This window comes from Onychostruthus taczanowskii, unplaced genomic scaffold (genome assembly GCF_017590055.1).
Source record: "Onychostruthus taczanowskii isolate IOZ18803 unplaced genomic scaffold, ASM1759005v1 scaffold3, whole genome shotgun sequence".
NCBI classification, from domain to species: domain Eukaryota; kingdom Metazoa; phylum Chordata; class Aves; order Passeriformes; family Passeridae; genus Onychostruthus; species Onychostruthus taczanowskii.
The window spans coordinates 17,205,484-17,225,880 of NW_024500349.1; the positions used below are offsets into that span (position 1 = coordinate 17,205,484).

The 20,397-nt window shown below is 41.4% G+C and overlaps 2 protein-coding genes across 6 annotated transcripts in view; one reads left to right on the forward strand and one right to left on the reverse strand.

Annotated features, from left to right (window-relative positions):
• Positions 1-9,319, forward strand: part of PTPRN2 (protein tyrosine phosphatase receptor type N2) — a 631,017-nt gene extending 621,698 nt beyond the window's left edge. Inside the window, exons 22-23 of the mRNA XM_041408324.1 lie at positions 3,546-3,619; positions 8,228-9,319. Coding sequence (XP_041264258.1) covers positions 3,546-3,619; positions 8,228-8,299 — 146 coding nt within the window. The 3' untranslated portion in view covers positions 8,300-9,319. The remainder of the gene's footprint in view (positions 1-3,545; positions 3,620-8,227) is intronic.
• Positions 1-20,397, reverse strand: part of DNAJB6 (DnaJ heat shock protein family (Hsp40) member B6) — a 182,851-nt gene that overhangs the window by 23,059 nt on the left and 139,395 nt on the right. The window lies entirely within an intron of this gene.

The window sequence follows — 20,397 nt, forward strand, 5'->3', positions numbered from 1 at the left end:
TTCTTTGTCTGTGTCTGTCACCAGAAAACTTTTTACAGACTATTGCACACGCCAGTGGTAGGTAGTGAGCTGAATTTACATAATCCAGCAGCGGAGTATCCTAAGCTTGAATAGAAAAAAGCCCTCATCACAAAATGAGGTTTAATAGAGGACTAGCAATATATATTGAAACACATTTGTTTTCGTCACAATAAGGGAATAGATGCAGAACATGTGAATGCAGAGGAGGAAGAGGGGCTTACTCATGTAGAGAGAGAACAGGTCATGCTGGCTTTTTCCTATGCCATTGATTTCATCTCCTGTCCTGTGAATTTTCTTGTTCCAAGATGTTTTTCTTCTGAAACAGCATCCTGTCTTTGCAGCACTAAGTTTCATTGATCAGTCTCTCCAGGCACTTACGTATTTCCCATCACTGTGTATTCAAGGCATTCAGAGGTGGAAAAAATGGTGTAGCAAACCAATCCCTGTCTCTGCTTTGGATTGTCTCTAACCCAATGGCATCTCAACAAGACACTCGATTTGCTCTGCTTTTCCTTAAAATTACCTATGGCTGAGGACATCTGAAATGCTTTTGGGTGACCTGCTGATCACAACACATGGGCTAGGGACACTAGTGAGTAAAAACTGATGTTTTAGGGACTTTACTGACAAAACACTTTAGAACAAGCTTCCCATTAAGCACATCAGCCCACTAGGACTGTTCTTATGTTCCAGTGCACGCATATGCTTTGGTGTTTTGCTAAATCAGGATTTTTTAATCAAGTGTTGTTCATACTATTAGTTATGTTCTTATGTTCCAGTGCATGCATATGCTTTGGTGTTTTGCTAAATCAGGATTTTTTAATCAAGTGTTGTTCATACTATTAGTCATGTCATTCCCTTAATGATGATAAAAAAGCAAGTATCAGTTCACTAGTAAATGCTGCAGTCTGCATCACAGAAATGGAGGAATTAACTCTTTCAAAGGTAAACACAAAAGCCTGTCTGGCCATTAAAGAGCGTAACTCTGTCTTGTCATAAACCTTTTCTCTTTTTGTCCTGAGGGAAGAGTATTTTCAAATAAAGATCATCCCTCAGTGGTGGGGGGACATACATGTTCCAGTCATGGGTACTTGAGCTGCCAGATGCAGTGGGAGGATCTCTGGGTTCATGCTTGCAGCGTACACCTGGGAAGCTCAGAACTGTGGATAGCCTTGTCCATGGATTGCAGTGTCTATTTCTCGTGTCTTAATTTCTGAAAGGAGGATCGCTCTTACTTTGAACCAAGATGCTACTGGAAAGTTTTATTTCCTGGTAATCAAATGAGGCTATGAGTGGGGCTGTAAAGCATGTGCAGCACTCACATAGCTCTGCTTCCATTCACCACTGTGGTGGAACAGGAAAATCCCATGTAATTGCACATGTGTGTGTGAGAGTAAACACTGAAGAGAGTTACTGTGTTACACCACTGTTAGGGTTTGTGAAGAGGGTACCTTTAGTGATGCTTTCCAGATGAATTGCCACTGCAAAACCTGAAACAGATTTAATGTATAATTACTGTCACTGTTATCAGACTTTACAGTGTATCTAAGTATTGCTTTGCTCTGTTGTAAGGAGATTTGGGAGTTTTTAATTTTAAAATAAAACCTTCTATTTTTTTTTTTTTCAAAGCTCATCCCTGTAAATCGTGGGGAGGGCTGGGGAGCAAAAGGCATGCAATGTCCCAACCCATGGTAATTAGCAAAACTGTCTGTAAGATACCACTTCTAAGTTTTCACTATTATATTTACTGAAAGAATTCATTCCATTTCTGATACAACTGAAGAACATATTTTCATTTATTTGAAGAACATATTCCAAATTATTCTTGTAGAGTTGATGCTATTTTTAAATATAATTTAATATTTTTTATCAAGGAAACCTAATGAAATCACTCACTATTTATTACTTTTCTGAATTTTTTGAAAGATGGTGCTGAGCTATAAAGTTGAGTTGGGTGAATGAGGAGGTGCATGATGTTTGCATTGATGTGAGCCCAACTACAGGTAGACAAGTCCTTAAATTACAAGAGTTGTAGGAAGAGTGATAAGTGTTGGGTCCAGTTCTGCGAATCCAGTTCTGGGAATTCAACAAGTATGTGTCCTAGACAAGTACAAGTTACATTGCAGCATCAGTGCTCTAGGTGCATGGCCCACTGAGACCCCTGTGAATATTTGGGGATATTTAAATGCCTCCAGAAGGAAGTCTGAAATTGTTAGAGGATGGCTCAGGAAATTTGTAGGACCAGGCAGCAGGAAGCAGTTGACAAGTCTTCTTCGGAGCACATCATTGAGTATCCCTTGAAACAAAGCAGATTCCAAAATCGTGGCCAATCCCTGCCCTTGATAAACCATCCAATGACAAAAATGAATGTACAAAAAAAAAGGAGAGACCTGAGGTCAGCACATTTCCAAGCTCCTGTAGCAATGGGCCCACAATAGCCCTAGCAGAATGAACAGCCACCCAGGGCAGTAGGGCACAGTGGAGCAGGGATGGGGTGGTTACACTGGCATTAGGATGACCCCCTGCCCATCTGCCTGGTGCCTTGGTACCGTGAGATGCTCTTGCAAGATGCAGAAGGGGGCAGATACAAGAAGGCCAAATTCTGCATGTGAACTTTTCACCTCAAAGGATTTCCAGCCAGGCTTCTATTCTTGAAGCTCATACAGGAAAGACCAAAATCCTGATTCCCCCTCAATACCTTCATAAAACATCAGATTAGGTGCTTAAGGAGAATGAGGAGGGTGGTCTTGAAATATCAGTTACTGGAGGAAGTTGAGGAGGAAATCAGCATCTCCCTGTCCCCTTCCTTTCTCTAATCCTTGTGGATTATAAGAAAGGGAAGAGGCTCAAGGACTTGCTTTGATCTCCATAGTTCATGTGTTGAAAGGAAGCTCCTCCATGTCCATGGGGCAGGGAGGCAGTCCCAGCCAGGCTGTCTGTGCCTGTTTCACGTGCCCTGGTGCTACCCATGGCTCCAGGGCAGCTGTGTCCAGACACCCAGAGTGGAACCTAAACAAAATGCCATAGACTGGCCAGGTGAAGGAGTGACCAGACAGCAAGGTGGTCTGACAGGTCCTGAAATAGGAAGTCACAGACAGGTTTTCTGGATGTCAGCTGCAGGTGACAAAAGGTCACCTAAATCTTGTTTTTACAGCATTAATCTTTGTGTGGTTCAGGTCCTTAATTCAGTGCATACTCTTAGAAGTGACAAAGGGATGCTCAGTGGCATTGCCATGACAGAATCTCAAGTTCCACAAAATATATTCTGCTCTGGTGCAGAGACATTTTTAAGAATTTGTTTTTCTCTGGCTTCTCTTGAATTAATGTTAGTAAAAGGTGCCCCAACCTCTTATTTTTCTATATGAAGACAAAAATTGCAGCTGCCTGCCAAGTCTGCTGAGAGATGGATGCAATAATTTTCAATTGGACTGTTAGCCCAAAGGGAACCCGATAGCAAGAGATTGACAGATGCGGCATGGATTATCTTGTGCTCTGAACTCAGCCCAATTTGTGGTTTGTTGCAGGTGCTAAAGAGATTGATATTGCTGCTACCCTGGAGCACTTGAGGGACCAGAGACCAGGCATGGTCCAGACAAAGGTACTGTCAATAAATCCACTGGGATTTTAAATACATTAAAGGTCTTTCACAGTAGTTGTTTTCATGACAGAAGAGAAAGGGTATGACCTAATTTAACACAGGTCGCTTGCTGATTACTCTGTTTGGCTCCCTACCAACTGAGGTTTATTTATGCTGGAGATTTATCTGGGTTACTTACTTTTGTGTTTACTGTTCTTTCTTGTAACATCTCCAGCATCTATCTTGATTACCATATATGAAGGGCAGTCAAGACAACAATCTATAGCCTGCTAAAGAAAATGTTCGTTTGAAAGAATGTTCTTGCTTTCATCCTGAACTATGGATTATTTTCTTAGAGTATCTGTGCTTAACTGTGCATGTAATATTTTTTAAGCTTCTACTCATTAAAGAGAATGTAACTGCTGCATTTGGTATTTTTTTCTCTAAAAAATAACTCAGAAGTTTTGAATTAAAGGAAATAAAGTTTTACAGGGAATCAAGTAATTTTTAGTATCTTTGAATGGAGGAGCTTGCATCAGCCTTATGGATGTAACATGGTAAGTATATTTTTACATTTTGGTGAGATGAATGCCTAACTCTCAAATTCCTGTCAGTTGTAATAGTTTTGACGTTTTTTCCACAGTGTAAAACTTTTAAACATAGTAGCTGATGGTGCAATTCTAGTCTCTTAAATTAGAAATGAAACTTTCTGTTATTAACAATTCCAGTGATGTATGGAATGATATTGTGGGATATGTGCTGCAAGTTAAGAGCTGCAAATATGACAGTAAAAAAACTCTTTCATGGTATGAAGGTGAAATAAATCTGTTTATGGCCTTATAAAATGTCAAATGATAGTTATAGTCCCAAACTGAGTAACAAGAGCAATGGGACAGCGCTCTGTCTTGGCCAGGCTGGAACTGATAGGGAATTCTGCAGTGTTTAGGGAGTTGAAATTGCTGAGGGGCAAAGGTGAAATAAATGTGTGTTGCAGAAATCATTGGTTCATAATTTTTCCTGAATCTCTTCCCGATTATTTTATTTCCCACTAATACTAGGGCAAAATACTGCTGAAGAACAGCTTGGGAAATGTTAATTATTATTACCAATTAAGTAAGTGCATGAAAAATAAAGATGAGCCAGTCAAAACTAACTAATCTTTATCTTCAAGGAAGACATAAAATTGCACAAGTCTTTCTTCTGCTTTGATTGTTCCAACTGGAACAAAAGGCAAATAGCACACAGTATCCAATGTCATATATATTTACTCTGAGGTAAGATGCAAATCCTGGACTACTCTGCAAATGCATTCAAAACATGTAGCAGCTCTGTGGCAACAGAGAGCTCAGATTCCAGTTTCCTTTTCAGGGCAGAGAAATTATGGCTTATTGCCTTCAACAGAAGGAAAAACATCGCTCCAGAACCAAAGAATGAGGTTATGTGAACAACTTCTACTTAGCTCAGCAATAGTTACCTGAGTGCCATGAAAACCTCCCCCAATACATGGTTTTTCCCTCCAAACATTTGTCTGGAAGAGCTCCAGAAAACAAATGTATCCTGTGTTTTCATCCAGGATGAAAAATTTTCTCAGGATATTGCTTATCTCTCCTCTTGCTCCTTCTTCCATCATTGTCATTTTCTCAAAACCACCCAAATCACTTATTCAAGCTAATGTCTTGCAAATTATAAATATCTGGTTACATGCTAGCAATGCATGATCCCCAGAGAATTTTTCTGATGGATTTAAACAAACCCCTGTGCTTTCCCAACTGAATACAAATGAGGAATATTAGACTCTTGGAGTAATTTAAAACGATGGATTAAAAGTCAGGTTAGAAATGCCAATTACAGAATATCCCTAGGCAAAATAAACACCAGCTTCCTTCAGCAATGTTATTTTGTTTCCAGCAGGCAGCGCTCCACCTTTCCAACAGGCATGGGAAAGATTTGTTTGCAGCATTTTGTCTTCTGGAAAGGATCTTTAATTCAGAAGCACTGTATATAATAAATTGTAATGAAATTATCATAACGACATTCTGCATTTCTGAGAAGCATAATAGAGGGTTTGTGGGTTTGTTGGATTTTTTTTTTTTTAGGGGAATTGTAAAATAGAATTGATATGTCACATATGAGAGGAAAAAGTAATGAAGGAGGAAGTGTATTCTCTGTGATGGGAATTTTTTTTTCCTGTCTCCTATATCCTCTCACAATCTATAATAGTAGATAGATTCCTTACTGTGTTATATACGCTACATGAACTCACTTTGTTTTTCTGGGAATTTTTATCTATAGACTTAATGAAACATAGCCATAGTTATTTTTATTAAGTATATTCTTGTCACCTCTGCATTATAGGTGAACTGACACCACAGAATGTCTGTCCAGCTCTGTTTTCTAGGCAAAGCTAGATGTTAAAATTCATCTCCAGGCAGTCTTGTATATGCAAATAGAATATGTGAATGGCAGTGTAGCTGTACAAAACAACAAACTGATCTCCTTTAAAAATTACTGACATTAATTTGCTCTAACTGCAGTTGTCCTCATGGAAAAGTGTGGAAGGTGTGGGAAGGCTTTTCCTGGGAGGGTGGTGATGCACATCAGTGGAAGCTGCACTCCCTGCCTTTCACCTGGGTGTGTTATGCAGAAGGATGGAGGGGGAAGAGCTCAGCTGGCCATGGACAGGCCATGTCCCCACACATCTCGTGTCTGCTCTCCTGTCCTTTTACTGCACTCAGTTCTGAGCAATGGCTGTGCAGATTATGCTCTGTGAATTGTTTTGCCTCAGTCACTAAGGTCTCACTGCCTGTTGCTCAGTCCCTGGGCGAGGCAGACACTCTTCCTCAGGCTTTTTGAGCTGGTACAAGCACCCAGTTTGGTTCTGCCCCAAAATGACCCATATTTGTCCTCTCTGACCCTGCTGCTCTCCAGCTCCTCACACACTCATTGTGCTCCAGTTAAAATACAACTGATGCTCCTGGATGGCCCCCAGTATTCCCAGTGTTTCCTTTAATTGCAGAAAGTGCAAGGAGCCTTAGGCAGTCATGCACACTATTTTCAGCACCTCCTGAGGATGAGTCCTACTCTTTAGGGTGAATTGATGTCTGATTAAAAGCTGTTGGCCGCAGTCCAGCAAGTGTACATGGATGCCACTTTGACAGCACCAAGCAGACAGCAAAATTCTTGAATGGCAGTGTCACTGAGAAATTATTCTGAGTTTTATTCTGCTTTTTCTGCTCTGGCACTGTGCCCATCATTGCTTCTCTGAAGCATCTCCACATGGGAGCTGACTGCAGTTGGGTGAGACAAGGCAGAGAAGACTGGCACTGGATTGCAGGAATTAAGAGTCAGCTGCCTTTCTGAACTATGAGTTGCACATCTGTAGTTTGTTCTTTCACCCTTCCTGTACATTTCTGCAGTAAAATGAAACACTGTGGAAAATTAATGTTATTGGTTCAGTGATCACTTTTGGGGGTGGCTGTGTTCTGTAACCTCCCCACACAGCCCCTGGCAGCACCAGCTGAGATGCCAGAGGTAGAGACCTTCAACTTTCTAATGGGAGACACAGGCAATATCCCAGCAGTGATCTTGGGATGCTTTGCAGGGTGCATCTCAAACCTACATCCTCAGAGTCAGTTTCTCAGTAGCTCTTGACCCCAGCTGGCTTAAACCTCTGGAGTACTTCCAAAAAATCCAGGAATTTCTCCACAGTCCTTATCTGGTGTCTTTGATTTGCCTATATTTTGAGAAAACTTTCCACTGGAAAGTCTCAAACTCCAAATCACCCAGTCAGTTATTTCAGTAAGCTAAATTACTGAGAAAAAAAATTACTTGCTTGGAAAATATAACACCTGTTAACCTTGAGGATTTAAAACTGCTTTGTCCTTCTGTAGGACTACACAGTTCAGGAGTGTGTTAGGGTTGCACTTAGAAGAAGTAGCCATTCACGGCTGTGTCCTTCACACCTCTGCCAACCCAGCACAGAAGCTGGTAAATCATTTTGGTGTTGAGGTTACAGTAAATTAATAGCAGAGAAAAGCCTTCCCAAGTATTTCTTATATAGGAGTGGTCTTAACAAAATTGAGTAATTTGTGAGTGTGGAAAGGACATTAAAAAGAGAGGTTTAAAAAGATCAATGACAGGTAAGCCAAAACCCAGATATTGTTCTATATAATAGAAATCAGGGGAAGAGGTATTTATTTTAGATTCTTTCAACTAGAAACAGTCCTGAAAAAAGCCAAAGTCTCTGCTTTACAGCCTCTCACTTTCTTCATATTTCAGTAATGTATTGAGTTCCCATCTCTGTGGCAGAAGGAAATGGCTGGTGATCAGCTACTCCCAAACCCTTCTGACCATGCAATGGCAATATATCATCCTGTCCCAATAGCTTGGGTTCTGCTACTAACATTTTTCTCCATTAAAATGACTCTGGCTTTGAGATGCTGTCAAACATGTTATATGACATCAATAATCCCAGAACATTTTGTTCCTTTCCGTTGCAGTGTACAGTTCATCCTGCATATTCATATTTTTAACAATGTCTTGAGGACGTTCAGCTGCGGAATAGAGCACCAGGCTTTGTGGAAAGTGTTTTGTTTTATTATTCAGGGTGTGCGTTTCTTCTCTCCGCAGGAGCAGTTTGAGTTTGCTTTGACAGCGGTGGCAGAGGAAGTGAATGCAATACTCAAGGCTCTTCCCCAGTGAGCAGCTCAGTCTCCTGAAGGTTCCTGCAGAATCCATCCCTCGTTTTCCTCATCCTCAGTCCCTGTGAATGTTCTTGGAAATCGTGACCTGACCTTAACTGTGTATCTTCTGTTGTAACCACATAGTGATAGGGTCCTTACAAACTGCTTTAGCTGGTAAAAGTTCAACAGTTAAAATGTGTATTCTGGTTTTTTGGGGTTTTAAACAAATTTTTTTAAGTACATCAAAGCCTCGGATTAAGTGACAGAACAATCCATCTAATTCCTCCTACATCCTTGAAGCCCTGAATGTCACACTTTGAAAGCACACATTCATGTTCTTAATAGCAAATATACAATATTGTGGGTAATTAGTGCAGTCAATATAGTCTCAGAAAACAGTGTTCTGTTATATTTTGTAACTTCTCAAAGACTGAATAAGAGTGAGGGCCTGAAGAGGATGGTGATTGTTCCCATACAGTGCCAAGCTGGAGCACTAAACAGTGCTGTGGGTGTGAGCAAACACAGGTCCAGGCTCTGGCAAGAAGAGCTTGCACCTTCTCATGCCAGGCTTTGGCAAACAAATGTTTTTTTAACTGTTGTTTACTTTTCAGCTTTGTGCCATGACAGGAAGAAAATCTGAACTATGAGTAAAAGAGGCTTGCATGGTTGTTGCAGCTGGGGAGAAAAACGTGTTGGTCACATTAATGGGAAGCCAGGGGATAATGAGCACAACTCTGACCATGTACCTGGCACTGACAGCACAGAAAAAGAGAGCATAGGCTCCCCTCAGGTGATGGGAAAGGTCCTGTCAGCAGTCAGGTAATTGTCTTGAGCTGTTATGGAAAGAGATTTTTGGTTTTATGGGATTACTGAGGAAGAAAATGGGATTCTCCCCTTCATATCTTTGCATTTCCCTCTGTAAAGCTCCGCTGTGCCATCCTTTTTAGCCAGGAAAGTGTATTTCTGTAAAAGCCTGGCTGAAGAAGAAATCTCCAATCTGCATTTTATGACTCTCATCGAGTTTGTCTGATCCAGGCATTTGTCGCAGCTCTCTGCAGAGGCTTTGCTCACTCCTTGTTCTGCAGGACACCTATTTGAACTGAGCATGAAGGGGTAAAGCAGCACAAAGATTGAATTTCAGAGATTCATGTGTTCTCAAAAGCCTAATGCCTACTGTTGCAAAGTAATGCTAAAATATGTCTGTAAATGGTTTGGATATGCAATCTTGCTTCTGTGATTTCACAGGTTTAGTTGTGGCACTCTTCTAAAGAAATTTACATTATTGATAGAAAGTACTCTGATATGTTTGAATGAAGGGCCTGAGAGTAAAATTATTGAAGGTACCTAAGTGATCTAGGCTATTAATTTCATTTTCAAAAGTGAATACTTGGATGCTTTTTCATCTGCTGTCCTACATCTCCGTGACGTAAGAATCTGGGGTGCTTTTTTCCCAAAATCTTATGAGTATTGTGTGCTTGAAACCATATTAGGCTAATTGTTTAACTTCAACTCTGGAAAATATATCATTGAATTTAATTTGGGAAGGGGAGCTTTCATAAACTTCTAATCAGTGACATGCTAAAAATAACAATATCACACAGTTTTGCTGGCACAGAGGTGATGAGCATCAATCAAAATCAACCATGCTGCAATTTTGTGTTGTAGGTGTAGATATTGGTGATTTCTTCTTTTTAGCAATTAGAGTTCTTTAAAAAAAAAAAAAAAAAAAAAAAAAAAAAAAAAAAGCAGAAGGCTTGTTACTTTTTGCCATACATTTTTGTATGCTTTACTTGATATATGCTGTTGCTTAATTTGTGCATCCCATTACTATAGCAGTGCAGAGCAGTTACTGCAGATGCCATCATCTTCTTAAGTACACATACTGTACATTAAGCCACATGTTTATTTTATGGCCTAAGCATTTTAGAGCTTTCCTAGCAATAACTAAAAAAACTAATGGAGTATAAATGAGAAAATTGCCTTTTTCATTTGATAATTTAGGTTTACCAGGATTCTTTTATTACTTTAGCTAACACAAAATTTCAGATCAGGGCATATGAGATCAGTTTGAGCTGTATCAGCAAGTGTTTGAAGTAGATTTACTGTGAGACACGTACTGCAGCTTTCTGAAAATACAGGTGTATGCAAACAAACTGTCCAAAGAATCAAAACTGGGGCATCCTAAGCCAAGCCCTCTGATTACTGGGTGGAATTATTTTCCAGTGTTACATGCTGTGCCATCACCCACTGCGAATGGGCTAATGGGGTTTTACCACAGATTTCTGCCCTGGGATTCATTAGTGTTTGCCTCCTGACTGTCCCTGTGCATACCACAAACATGACTGACAAGCCTTTCGTTGCACTTCAGGAATATTTTTTAATTGTTCTTTTGCAAATATTTGCATTTCATAATAGCAATTTCAGGGTGATCCCTATTAATTCACAAGCAGCTGAGTGTGGGACTTCATGCTTCAGAGTTTATTTAGCGTAGATTAGAGGGCATTAATCTTCCCCAAGGCTAATGGGGCAGGAATGTATTGTTTTACTCATCCTTGTGGAGCAGTTTACACAACAGAAAGACGCAGTCTTACTCAGAGGGTTCGAGTATCTCCCACTGACCGTCATCGACAATCCTGTTATTTCAGCCATGTTTTGTACAGTTCTTCCACAAAGAGGTGCAAGGCTTATTCTGTTGACTGTAAACAACCACACAGAATATTTCATCTGTGCATAGCACACTGTTCACACCTCTCAATAAATGCCCTGCTTCTGGGGGTGATAATCTGCTGCAGGATCAATTCGTGAAACGCAGGTTTCAGTTGCACCAGGGCAATCTAGAGGGATCTGACTATCCATTTCCCAGGAAGATGCCAAAGCCATGGATGAAGCCACAGAGATGGATTTGCCATGCCGGGCAGATATTTATTTTCACTGCAGCTAACTTAATCCTTGTGATCTGGTGAAGGAGGTTACTGAGGCCAACCCCCAGTCACTTGCACTAGACATGGGATGCACCCCATGTTCACTGTCAGGTTGAGCTGAGCTTCTGCCTGAAGACCAGGATCACCTGAGAGCTCAAAGTCAAATGAGACCCACCATCCTTCTCTGTTCAATTTTCTGCTGATCTTTAGTAAACTCATTGCCATTGAATCTAGGGATGGTGCCTGACTTGGCCACAAACAGCATGTGTTTAATATTGGACACGCTGACATTCTTGAAAAACGGAGTGTACAGGTTCTGTTTGTGTGCTTGAAACTTTAAATTACATTTTAGGGGGTGACCTGCAGGAGGGCAGTTTAACCCCTCTGATCCTTGCTGGACAGAGGCAGAAATCCCTGTTTTCCCACAGGCAGCACACACAGCTGCTGTCCCTGAGCCGGGCAGGGACTTGACCAGACCCCTGCTGATGCAGTCAGTGTGCCAGATAGGAGGGACAGAAAGGTGGCTGTCACCAGAACTGATATTTTGCAGGAGGAAAAGCACAGTTGCTCTCTTCAGCCTTTGCCCTTGCCATGGCATGGGCTGGGACTTAGAGGAATGGAGAGGCAGGACAGCACCATTCCCCAAATCCCAGACACTGAGGTTCAGCCTGAGGCACCGGGCTGAACAGTGTGGGGATTGCTGTTGGCTTCGGGTGTTCATTGCTGTTGGCCACTGTCGTAGGACCTGCTGCAGCCCAGATAACTCCCACCCCAGTGGAAGTCCTTGACCAGGAATGAATTTCAGCAGAAAATCATAAATCCAGATCTCAATCCAGTAGCAAAACAAGCCAGATTATTTTTATAGAAGCTACTAAATGTTTAACACATTTCAAAATATTTTTAGAATCTACACCCGTGACTAAACCTTGTCCCTGTCTCCAGCATGCATGCAGAACCAATCCCCATCCATTCCCAGGGGAATGACAGCTATAGTACCTGAAAGGAGTTCATGCTTTATTAGTCAAGTGGAACATTAATAAAACCTGGCCCACTTCATAATTTCCAGAATAGTCATTAATTAAAAAACTGTTTATTGGAACAGAAAACAAGTATTTGATTAGCTTTGTTACAGAACAATAGCTCTCCTCATTTTTATTCTGCATATTTTATTCTTTCTTTAGAAAATTCTCTTAAGAAGCATTTGAGATAATTCGCTTTTTAAAACTGTACAGTTTCTATGGTTTTGCTTTTTAAATGAGAGTACACTTTGTAGATTTGATTATTATATTTTTCTGTTAATATTACATTGGGCATTACAAAAGCATTCCCCACCACAGTGAAAAGAAAGTGATCCTGTTGGTTTATCGTAAAAGAAAAAAAATAATTAAAAAAAAATTGCAGAGCTGTGGCATACTCAATCCAATTAGAGCATGACTCTTTACTACTTTTCATTTACCACATGAGAAAAAAAATAGTTACACCAGCAAGATTTCATTTGAAGCTGTTCATGCATGCTGTTTGTACTGTATTTGATGGCATAATATTGTTTTGTTTACAACCTTTTCTTTCTCGTCATTCTATTATATTCTTTATATGTATATAGTTAAAAAAAAGAAAAAGATTATACAAAGTATTTTGTTCTACCTCTGTAAAGATCATATTTGTGAATAAAGTCACGTTGTCTGTGGAGTATGGTATTGTGCATACAGCATTAAAAGCTGGTGCTTTGCTTTTATTTGGGGGTGGGAGCGGTGCCGATGTCTCCTGCTGGAGAGGGGGTGTCTGGCTATCCAAGGTGGGAACAGGAGGATCACAGGGAGGGGCATAAATGCCTGCTGATGGCTTGGATATGCACATTTCATCTCCTCTGAAAAGAGTTTGCAGCCAGCTCTGGCTCAGGTGTGTGGCCCTTAATACTGCACCTTACAGGATTTGATTGAGACAGATTCCTGTGTTCAGGTCAAAAATAAAGCAAAAGAATCACAAAGTTACAGGGACACTCCTTGTACTGCCAGGAAATGGAAAAAGATTACCTAGAGCCTGTGCCACAGAGTGTACAAGTTAACAAACAGATTAAATGGAACCTGCTTCCAGGAAAATTAAAGGCAGGAAAACGTTTTTGGGAAGTCTGGTGGATCAGACCATCGCAAAATGACCAAGGAGTTATAGTTTTAAAATAGTAGAAGTTCGTAGGAGTATTTGAACAGATAATGGAAACTTCTCACTGTTATATTAAATAAGGTTAAGAGGAATAAAGTATAAGGTTACCACACAAACACAGCATTCAATAAAGGATCTTTTTCCTGGGGTATAGGAAGACATTTTCCCATAAGCACTGTCCATTATATGAAGGTTTAGGATCTCCCCTTTAAATACTTACTGTTAGCTGTCAGAGCAGCCTTTGGGTTTAGACAGCCTGGCATGGCAGTTTCCATGGTCCTGTGTTAGGTGTTGAAATTTCATTTGTGTTTTGAAGAAGACTTAAAATATGTTTTCCACTTACCTGAAAATCACTAGAAAAATGTAAACAGAAACCTAAAGTGGTCCTGGTCCAGCTCACTTCCTTCCCATCAGAATAATCACATTTTACATTCTTTAACCTTGTTTATGTAGTTGCATGTTTTAATATCTGCCTTTCTCAGTGTAAGAAGGTGACTTTCATCTTGGAAGCAAAATATATGCACCATTACAGCTATTTTCCTGTTGGTGTAATTTAGGAGGTCTTTCATCTCCAAGACAGCTTTCTCAAAACTCTGGTAACATCAGATGGAGGACAAAAAGAGAAACATGTTTAACTGTATAAATACTGGAGCATTGTGATGGGTGCAATCTTCTAGGTGAAACCAAAGTCGCCAGTTGTGCATCATTCATTCAGTGCTGCTCTGGCCTCACACTGCACAGGTGCACACAGCTGTAAAAAGAAGTGCTGATGGGACTGGTATTCCTGGTTTTGGATGCTGAGCAAAGAACTGCACAGCCACAGTGAGGGGTGGCAGGCAGGCTGGGTTATGTGTGCTTGAAACAACTGAGTCCTTGGGCAAATTCTTCTTAGGTCAACAATTAATTTCTCCCTTTGAGAGTGCAGCAGTTAACCCCCCACATGCAGGTAAATCAGCAATACAGGTGAAAGACTCAATGACTGGATGACCAGTCTGGAAATTCCTTTGTTAGGTTTGGGCTGTTTGGCTGATGCACAGCACTGCCCCAGAGTTTTCCTGCAGTAACTTTGGTCATGCTTTTCAAAGATACAGGAATGTGTTGCTCCCATTATTTCCAGCATATAGTACAGGTGGGATTCATCCTAACCAGCCCCTGAGCAGCTTTTCATGGACTTCCACAGACCACCCACTTGTCATAAGCTTCCTCTGTGGTCAGTAAAGGAAAACAGAGCATTTTTAGAGTGGGAATTACCTGGATTGGCTTCCACTTCACCATGAGGTGATTCATCCTATTCACCCCATACCCTGAAACGGAGAACATCAAAATTTTACTATGTGCTAAGTACAAAAGCATCTCCTTTCTATATTGTAAGCCTATTCCCTCAAAACTGCATTGGATCACTTGTGAGAAAAAGTGATTTCTGGTTTTGTAGACCTTGAATTTATAGACATTCTTATCCTATTCTTCCTTAGTTTCTCCTGTTCCGTATGGATGACTCATGTCCCTTCTTACAGAGCTGTCCCGTGCCTTTGATCACCTTTGCTACCCTTCACCTTAACTTGTCCAATTCTGTTAGTACTACACTCTGAGGTACACAGGGACCAGGCTGTGCTCCAGTGTCACAGTGATGTTTTTAGGTATTTTAGATATTTTCCTCTTCTTTGGAACGTCTAACGTTTTGTTGCCCTTCTCCACTGCTGACTGTTGAGGTTCTGCTCACAGGCACTCATTCACAGCAATACCAAATGCTTTTCTTCAGGTCATCTTTATATCTTTTTTTTGTTAAGATGTATTTCGTGATATGAATTATTTTATCTCCAGTAATTTCATCTGCCGTTCTTACAGTCCTACAGTATCACAAGGCCTCTCCATGACACTTCACAGCTACTTTTGTTTTTATAATGGTAGGTAACAATGTGTCATTCACATTGTGCCACTTCAGTATCACCTCTTCCTTTTTCCTATTCTTTCAAGTGGAGAATCACCATCACTACAAAAATTGTCCCTTTCTTCACGATGTGTTTCTTAACTTTTAATCCTTCATTAACCCACAAAAAACTTCCCCCTAATGCAATGGCAACTCAGTTTCTGTAAGAACATTTCATGAGACAGCTTTTGCCAGATGCTTTTAGGAAAGCCAAATACAAAATAATCACACACATCATCAAACTCACTGATTTTTTCAAAGTCTCTTAGGAGGCTTTTGCAACACAACTTGACCCTGCAAAAACCTTGTTACGTCTTCCTCCTCTTTACACCATCAGTTATGCAGTACCTAGACACAGGGGTGTGGATGGTGCTTATAGAGTAGGACACAATAAAATAGCTTTGGTGTCCTTTTGGAGTCAGCGGAGAGCTACTGGATGGGAGAAAAATGGAGCTCAGCTAGTGCAACCCCCACTCAATGCAGCACTTGGAGCACATAGCTCAGGGTCATTCCCAGGCACATTTTTAGTATCTCCAGAGATGCAGGCTCCTCTGGGTCCTCTTTGTGAAAAATATCTTTTGAAGATCTTTTTGAAATTTCCTTTGATGCTGATTGATTGCCAACCAGCTCCCCAAAAGGAGATGGCTTGTGCAGACAAATCCCTCTCTAGGTTCCACCAGCAAGGTTGTCATTGTAGAGCACACTCAGGCAAGTAACACACATGGAAGGATTTATAAATAAATTCTTAATCTGTGAGCTGAATCCCACCCTCTGGGCAGGATTCAGTGCTTGCCAGTGAGTGGTTATGTCACTGCAGATGCTGTGGGTCCCCTGCCCAGCCTGCAGCACTCCTGCTGAATGGCTGAATCTGAGGTCTTGTGGTTTGTTTGCCAGCCCTGTGCTGGTGGCTGAAATCTCCTGAAGTGCCTCAAATGATGTTGGATGCTTACATTCAGGGATCTGCGTCCCACATTATGTGTCTAGTAGTTGGATTCTGTATCTTCTATCAAAATTGAAGGTATGGGAGGGAATTTGACTGGACAGCAGCTTCCCAGATAACCCTCCAGTCCAAAAGAGGCAGCAGCTTCTGAAAACCCTCATTTTGCTGTCAGAACTGGATTCAAGGCAGGGCTGTGACTTCAGCAGCATTACCTGAGTGTGTGCCAAGCCTGGGCACGAGGTGCTGCAATGACCACAGCAGGGCACAGCTGGAGAGCTGCCCCTGTGCTGGGTAGCACTAAAGGCTTTGTGTATCTCACAGCCAGTGACAGCATTGTGTGGGATCACAGGCACTGTTGCTTTCCAACACAAGAGGGCAAAAAAGGGAAAACTGGCCAAAAGCATGAGTTCACATAAAATAAAACCTAGTGTACAGCAGTGTTCCATTAGCACTTGCTTCTAAATGTGGCATCCATTTCCTTCACGCAGGAAGTCTGCTCCGCTTTCCAACAGGTTTCGTTTGTATTGTCCAAGTTAGAAATATTTGTTCCTGAAAGTGGATATTACAAGAGAGAGCATCAGCAAGAGCAGCTCTTGAGGTGTTCCTGATGCTACACCTGAGCTGTTGAGCAGAGGCCAGAGTGTACCCACAGCTTTTTGATCCTGATAAAAGCATTGCCAAGGCTGAAAGGAAGCCAGTGCTCTGGGAAGTGGCTGAAGGGGAAAAAAAATTTCCACTTTTTCCAGAAAAACCGTTTGATTCTTTAAACATTTATTTCCATAAGCAGGAATACACAATGCTTTTTGAAAAGGGAGATTGGTTTAACATCTGGTGTGTCTAGCTGTGCATGGTTGAAGGAGCTGGGTAAGTGACCTCACTCAGTGAGGTGTTCCTTGCAGAACAGAAGGTCTTTAGCATTGACTTTCTCATCTGTTCTACTCTTCATTCTAAGAAGACGTGGTATTTTCATTATATTTTATTTAAATATGGTAATATAGAAGCTGGAGTAACAAGCTGGGATCTGTTAGGGTTAATCTGAAATTAATTACCTTTCTGCCCATGCCATATATTTCCATTACAAAGACCCTCAAGACAGGCAACCAAGCCAAACTGTGTTCCTAAGCACTTAGGTAGGATTTGGCTTTCCTTACAGTTATAGCACTAAATGCTGAGCTTTTTGAAGAAACACTCTGATTGTGTTTGCTATGTTAAATTACCTTTGTTATATTTTTTTCTGCAGTTCAGAGAATAAAGACACTATAACAACATGATGAGCTAATGAGCTGACTTGGGAAATAAAACATTTCTTGATGCACTACTGGCTCATAGACATCCAGGTATTTTGTTCTGGAATATTTTGTTATGGCTCTGTTTGCTGAACCAGATACTTGCTGGATTCTCAATTGTGCCAAACTCCTGCTCTGATTGACTTCCACCTCTTTTATGCTCCATGGCCAAGAGGCCAAATGGAGATGGATGTACTTTGTAGGCTGGTCCCCCTCTGACATGAGGATGTGAGGCACAAGAATAGAATCTTGCAGGAAAGGTGTGGGTCCTTGCTCTGCAGCAGAGAGCTTGCAGCCCAGGTTCCTGTATCATCACATTCACCAAGGAATGGAATGGATGGGCATCTTTGCAGTGATCTGCCAGAGCTGTCATCTAATTGTTGAGCAAATTTCAGTCTCTAATAATCTTTTTCTTCTCAGTTAAAAAAAAAAAGAACATGTTTTTTGTCAGTGTTGTAGGTATTTATCCTGGAAGATCTTCACAGATCTTCTTTTTCTGCATCTAACTTTCTTTTCTGTAAGACACACAACATCTAAAGTGCACAGAACCACATAAATGTCCACAAAAGTTCTTTTTTTAGCAGAATGCTGTCTTGGAAAAGCTTATTCAATTCTCTCTGGTGATTTCCAGTCCTGTAAAAGCAGGATTTATGTAAATGGCAGACACAAGTAGCCCTGCCATACATAACCAGTGCTGGTCCCCCCTCCTAAAGCAGACTCCTGTACATATATATACAAGTCTAACTGCATCTGACCAGTGTGAGTCACTGAGACCATCCCATTTTAAATGTTTCTTCAGAATGGATGGCTGATGCTGCACAAGTTACACTATTTCTAATGTATGTCAATTAATTAACAATTTAATGCTGGCTGAAAATGCCATTATAGCTTTTACTTTTGGCTTCCGTGAAAGCTCATTTAATATTATTAAGTATTTTAAGTCAGGAAAAAGTAATTTAATTACTTGTCTGAGTTTCCCTTTAATGCACAGTGAGATATAAAGGGCTGGGCAAGAAGGAAAGGAAGCATAAGGATAAACTTTATTAAGTTCTCTTGCCCATATCTAGGGTCAGGGAATGCACTGGCAGGTTAGACCTTCCAGGAGACAAGAGGTGAGTGAACAGCACTGTACCACTAACAGATATTTTTCTAAACCCTCTAATAAGTATTTACTTACACACTTTTCTCTTCCCATACCATCTGCTCCCCTACCCTTCAGTAAGTAATGTAGGTATAGAAGGTGGGATTTGCTTCCTCTAATCCAAACAGCTAAAAATTAAGTAGTAGTCCCAGATAATCCTTTCAGCTTTCTTCCAAATCAGCAGAGAGAAAGAAACAGTGGTAAATTACTTAGCCCAGAATTATCTGTGGACTAAGAGCAGAAAAATACTATTCCCAGTGGAAAATACAGGCTGGGCAGGCAGGCAGGCAGGCAGGACATGACTGAATAGCCTCCCTTGCAGAAGGAAAGCACCATGAGATGTGGAAGGACTCCCACCTGGCCAGGGGCTTTAGGTCTCCCCTGAAAGCTGCCATTCCCCAGTGAGTTCAGGGCTCTGAGCAGGACACTCATCCCTTATGGGAATTCTGCACTGCCAACAGGCAGCTGCTACACCCAGCTCCCACAAATCCTCACTGGTGTGCCAGGAGGACTGCAGCACAAAGCTGAGAGGGAGGATTGGCCCTGCATAGGCCAGATTTGTGTGAGGATTATGAAAAACTGGCACTTTGAATTTAGGGGGAAAAAAGACATCTGTTTTTCTTTTTTAGCTAGAGACTACAAAACCAATACCAGATAGTGCTCCAGGACTTAGGTCTGCCCCTTGTACTGTGACACAGGTTTGCTCCTCAGCCATCTTCACCCTTAAATTCACCAGGTACCCACAATGAGGGTGAAGGTGGTAGGCAGCAGCTCTGGGATCCTGAACCAGAGCAGAGAATGGTATGGTGTGAAGTGACTCAGGAATAGATGGGGATGGAAGGCAAACTGTCTCCAGCAAAGTTTGAAGCCATCTGGGGGATTTTGTTGCCATATGGGTTAGCACTGTGTCCATGCCAGAGATGCAGAATCACCTCCTGGCCCACGGTCCAGCCTTCTTTTCACCGTGTTTCAGCCAAAAATTTCACTCTTATTCAACCTTTTGGTGAAGGATAGGGGAGCATGTTCCACTCACTTTGTGCCCAGGTTGAGCCAATGAAGGAACTTTTGTGCAGTAACAGAATAAGCAGCTCCTGGTGGGAGAAGGGACAAAGGTGTGAGGTTTTCCATTGCACACTGTGGCCTCTCCTGACCCCAAAGGCTCTGAGACCAGACAGCAGCCCTTGAGCAGAAGAGGGTTGGAACTGAACAATGGTCTGCCCTCTTACAGCACCAAACACAGGAGGAAGGAGAGACCAGCACCAGGGAAGCTGAACAGGGATTTCTTTCCCTGCCTCATCCTCAGCATGAGATATGCTGACAATGGCATCATTTTGTAAATGACAAGATCTTCTTCCCCTAGAGACAGGGGCATAAATTCATTAGCCGAACAAAGGGCTCAGAGGTAAATCATGGCAGGCCTGGTAATCTGATAAAAAAAATAAATGTTTCCTTATTAAAATAAAAATGGAAAGCTTTATTATTGTTATTTAAAAATCCTGCCTGCCCCACTCAAAGGCCAGCAGGTAAAGGATATGGTACAGATGTTTTTTGTTGGCTCTGGGAAAAAGTGAGCTATGGACAGAGGGGACAGGACAGGTTTGCGCTTTTCACCTGGCTGGTCTGGAGACTTTATTGCTCCTATTCCTTAAGTTCCTTCATGTCTGCCAGGCTACAATAATCCAATCTACTTTCCTTTCACATTTGACTTAACATCAGAAGCTCTGCTGTCTCTGAACATCTTC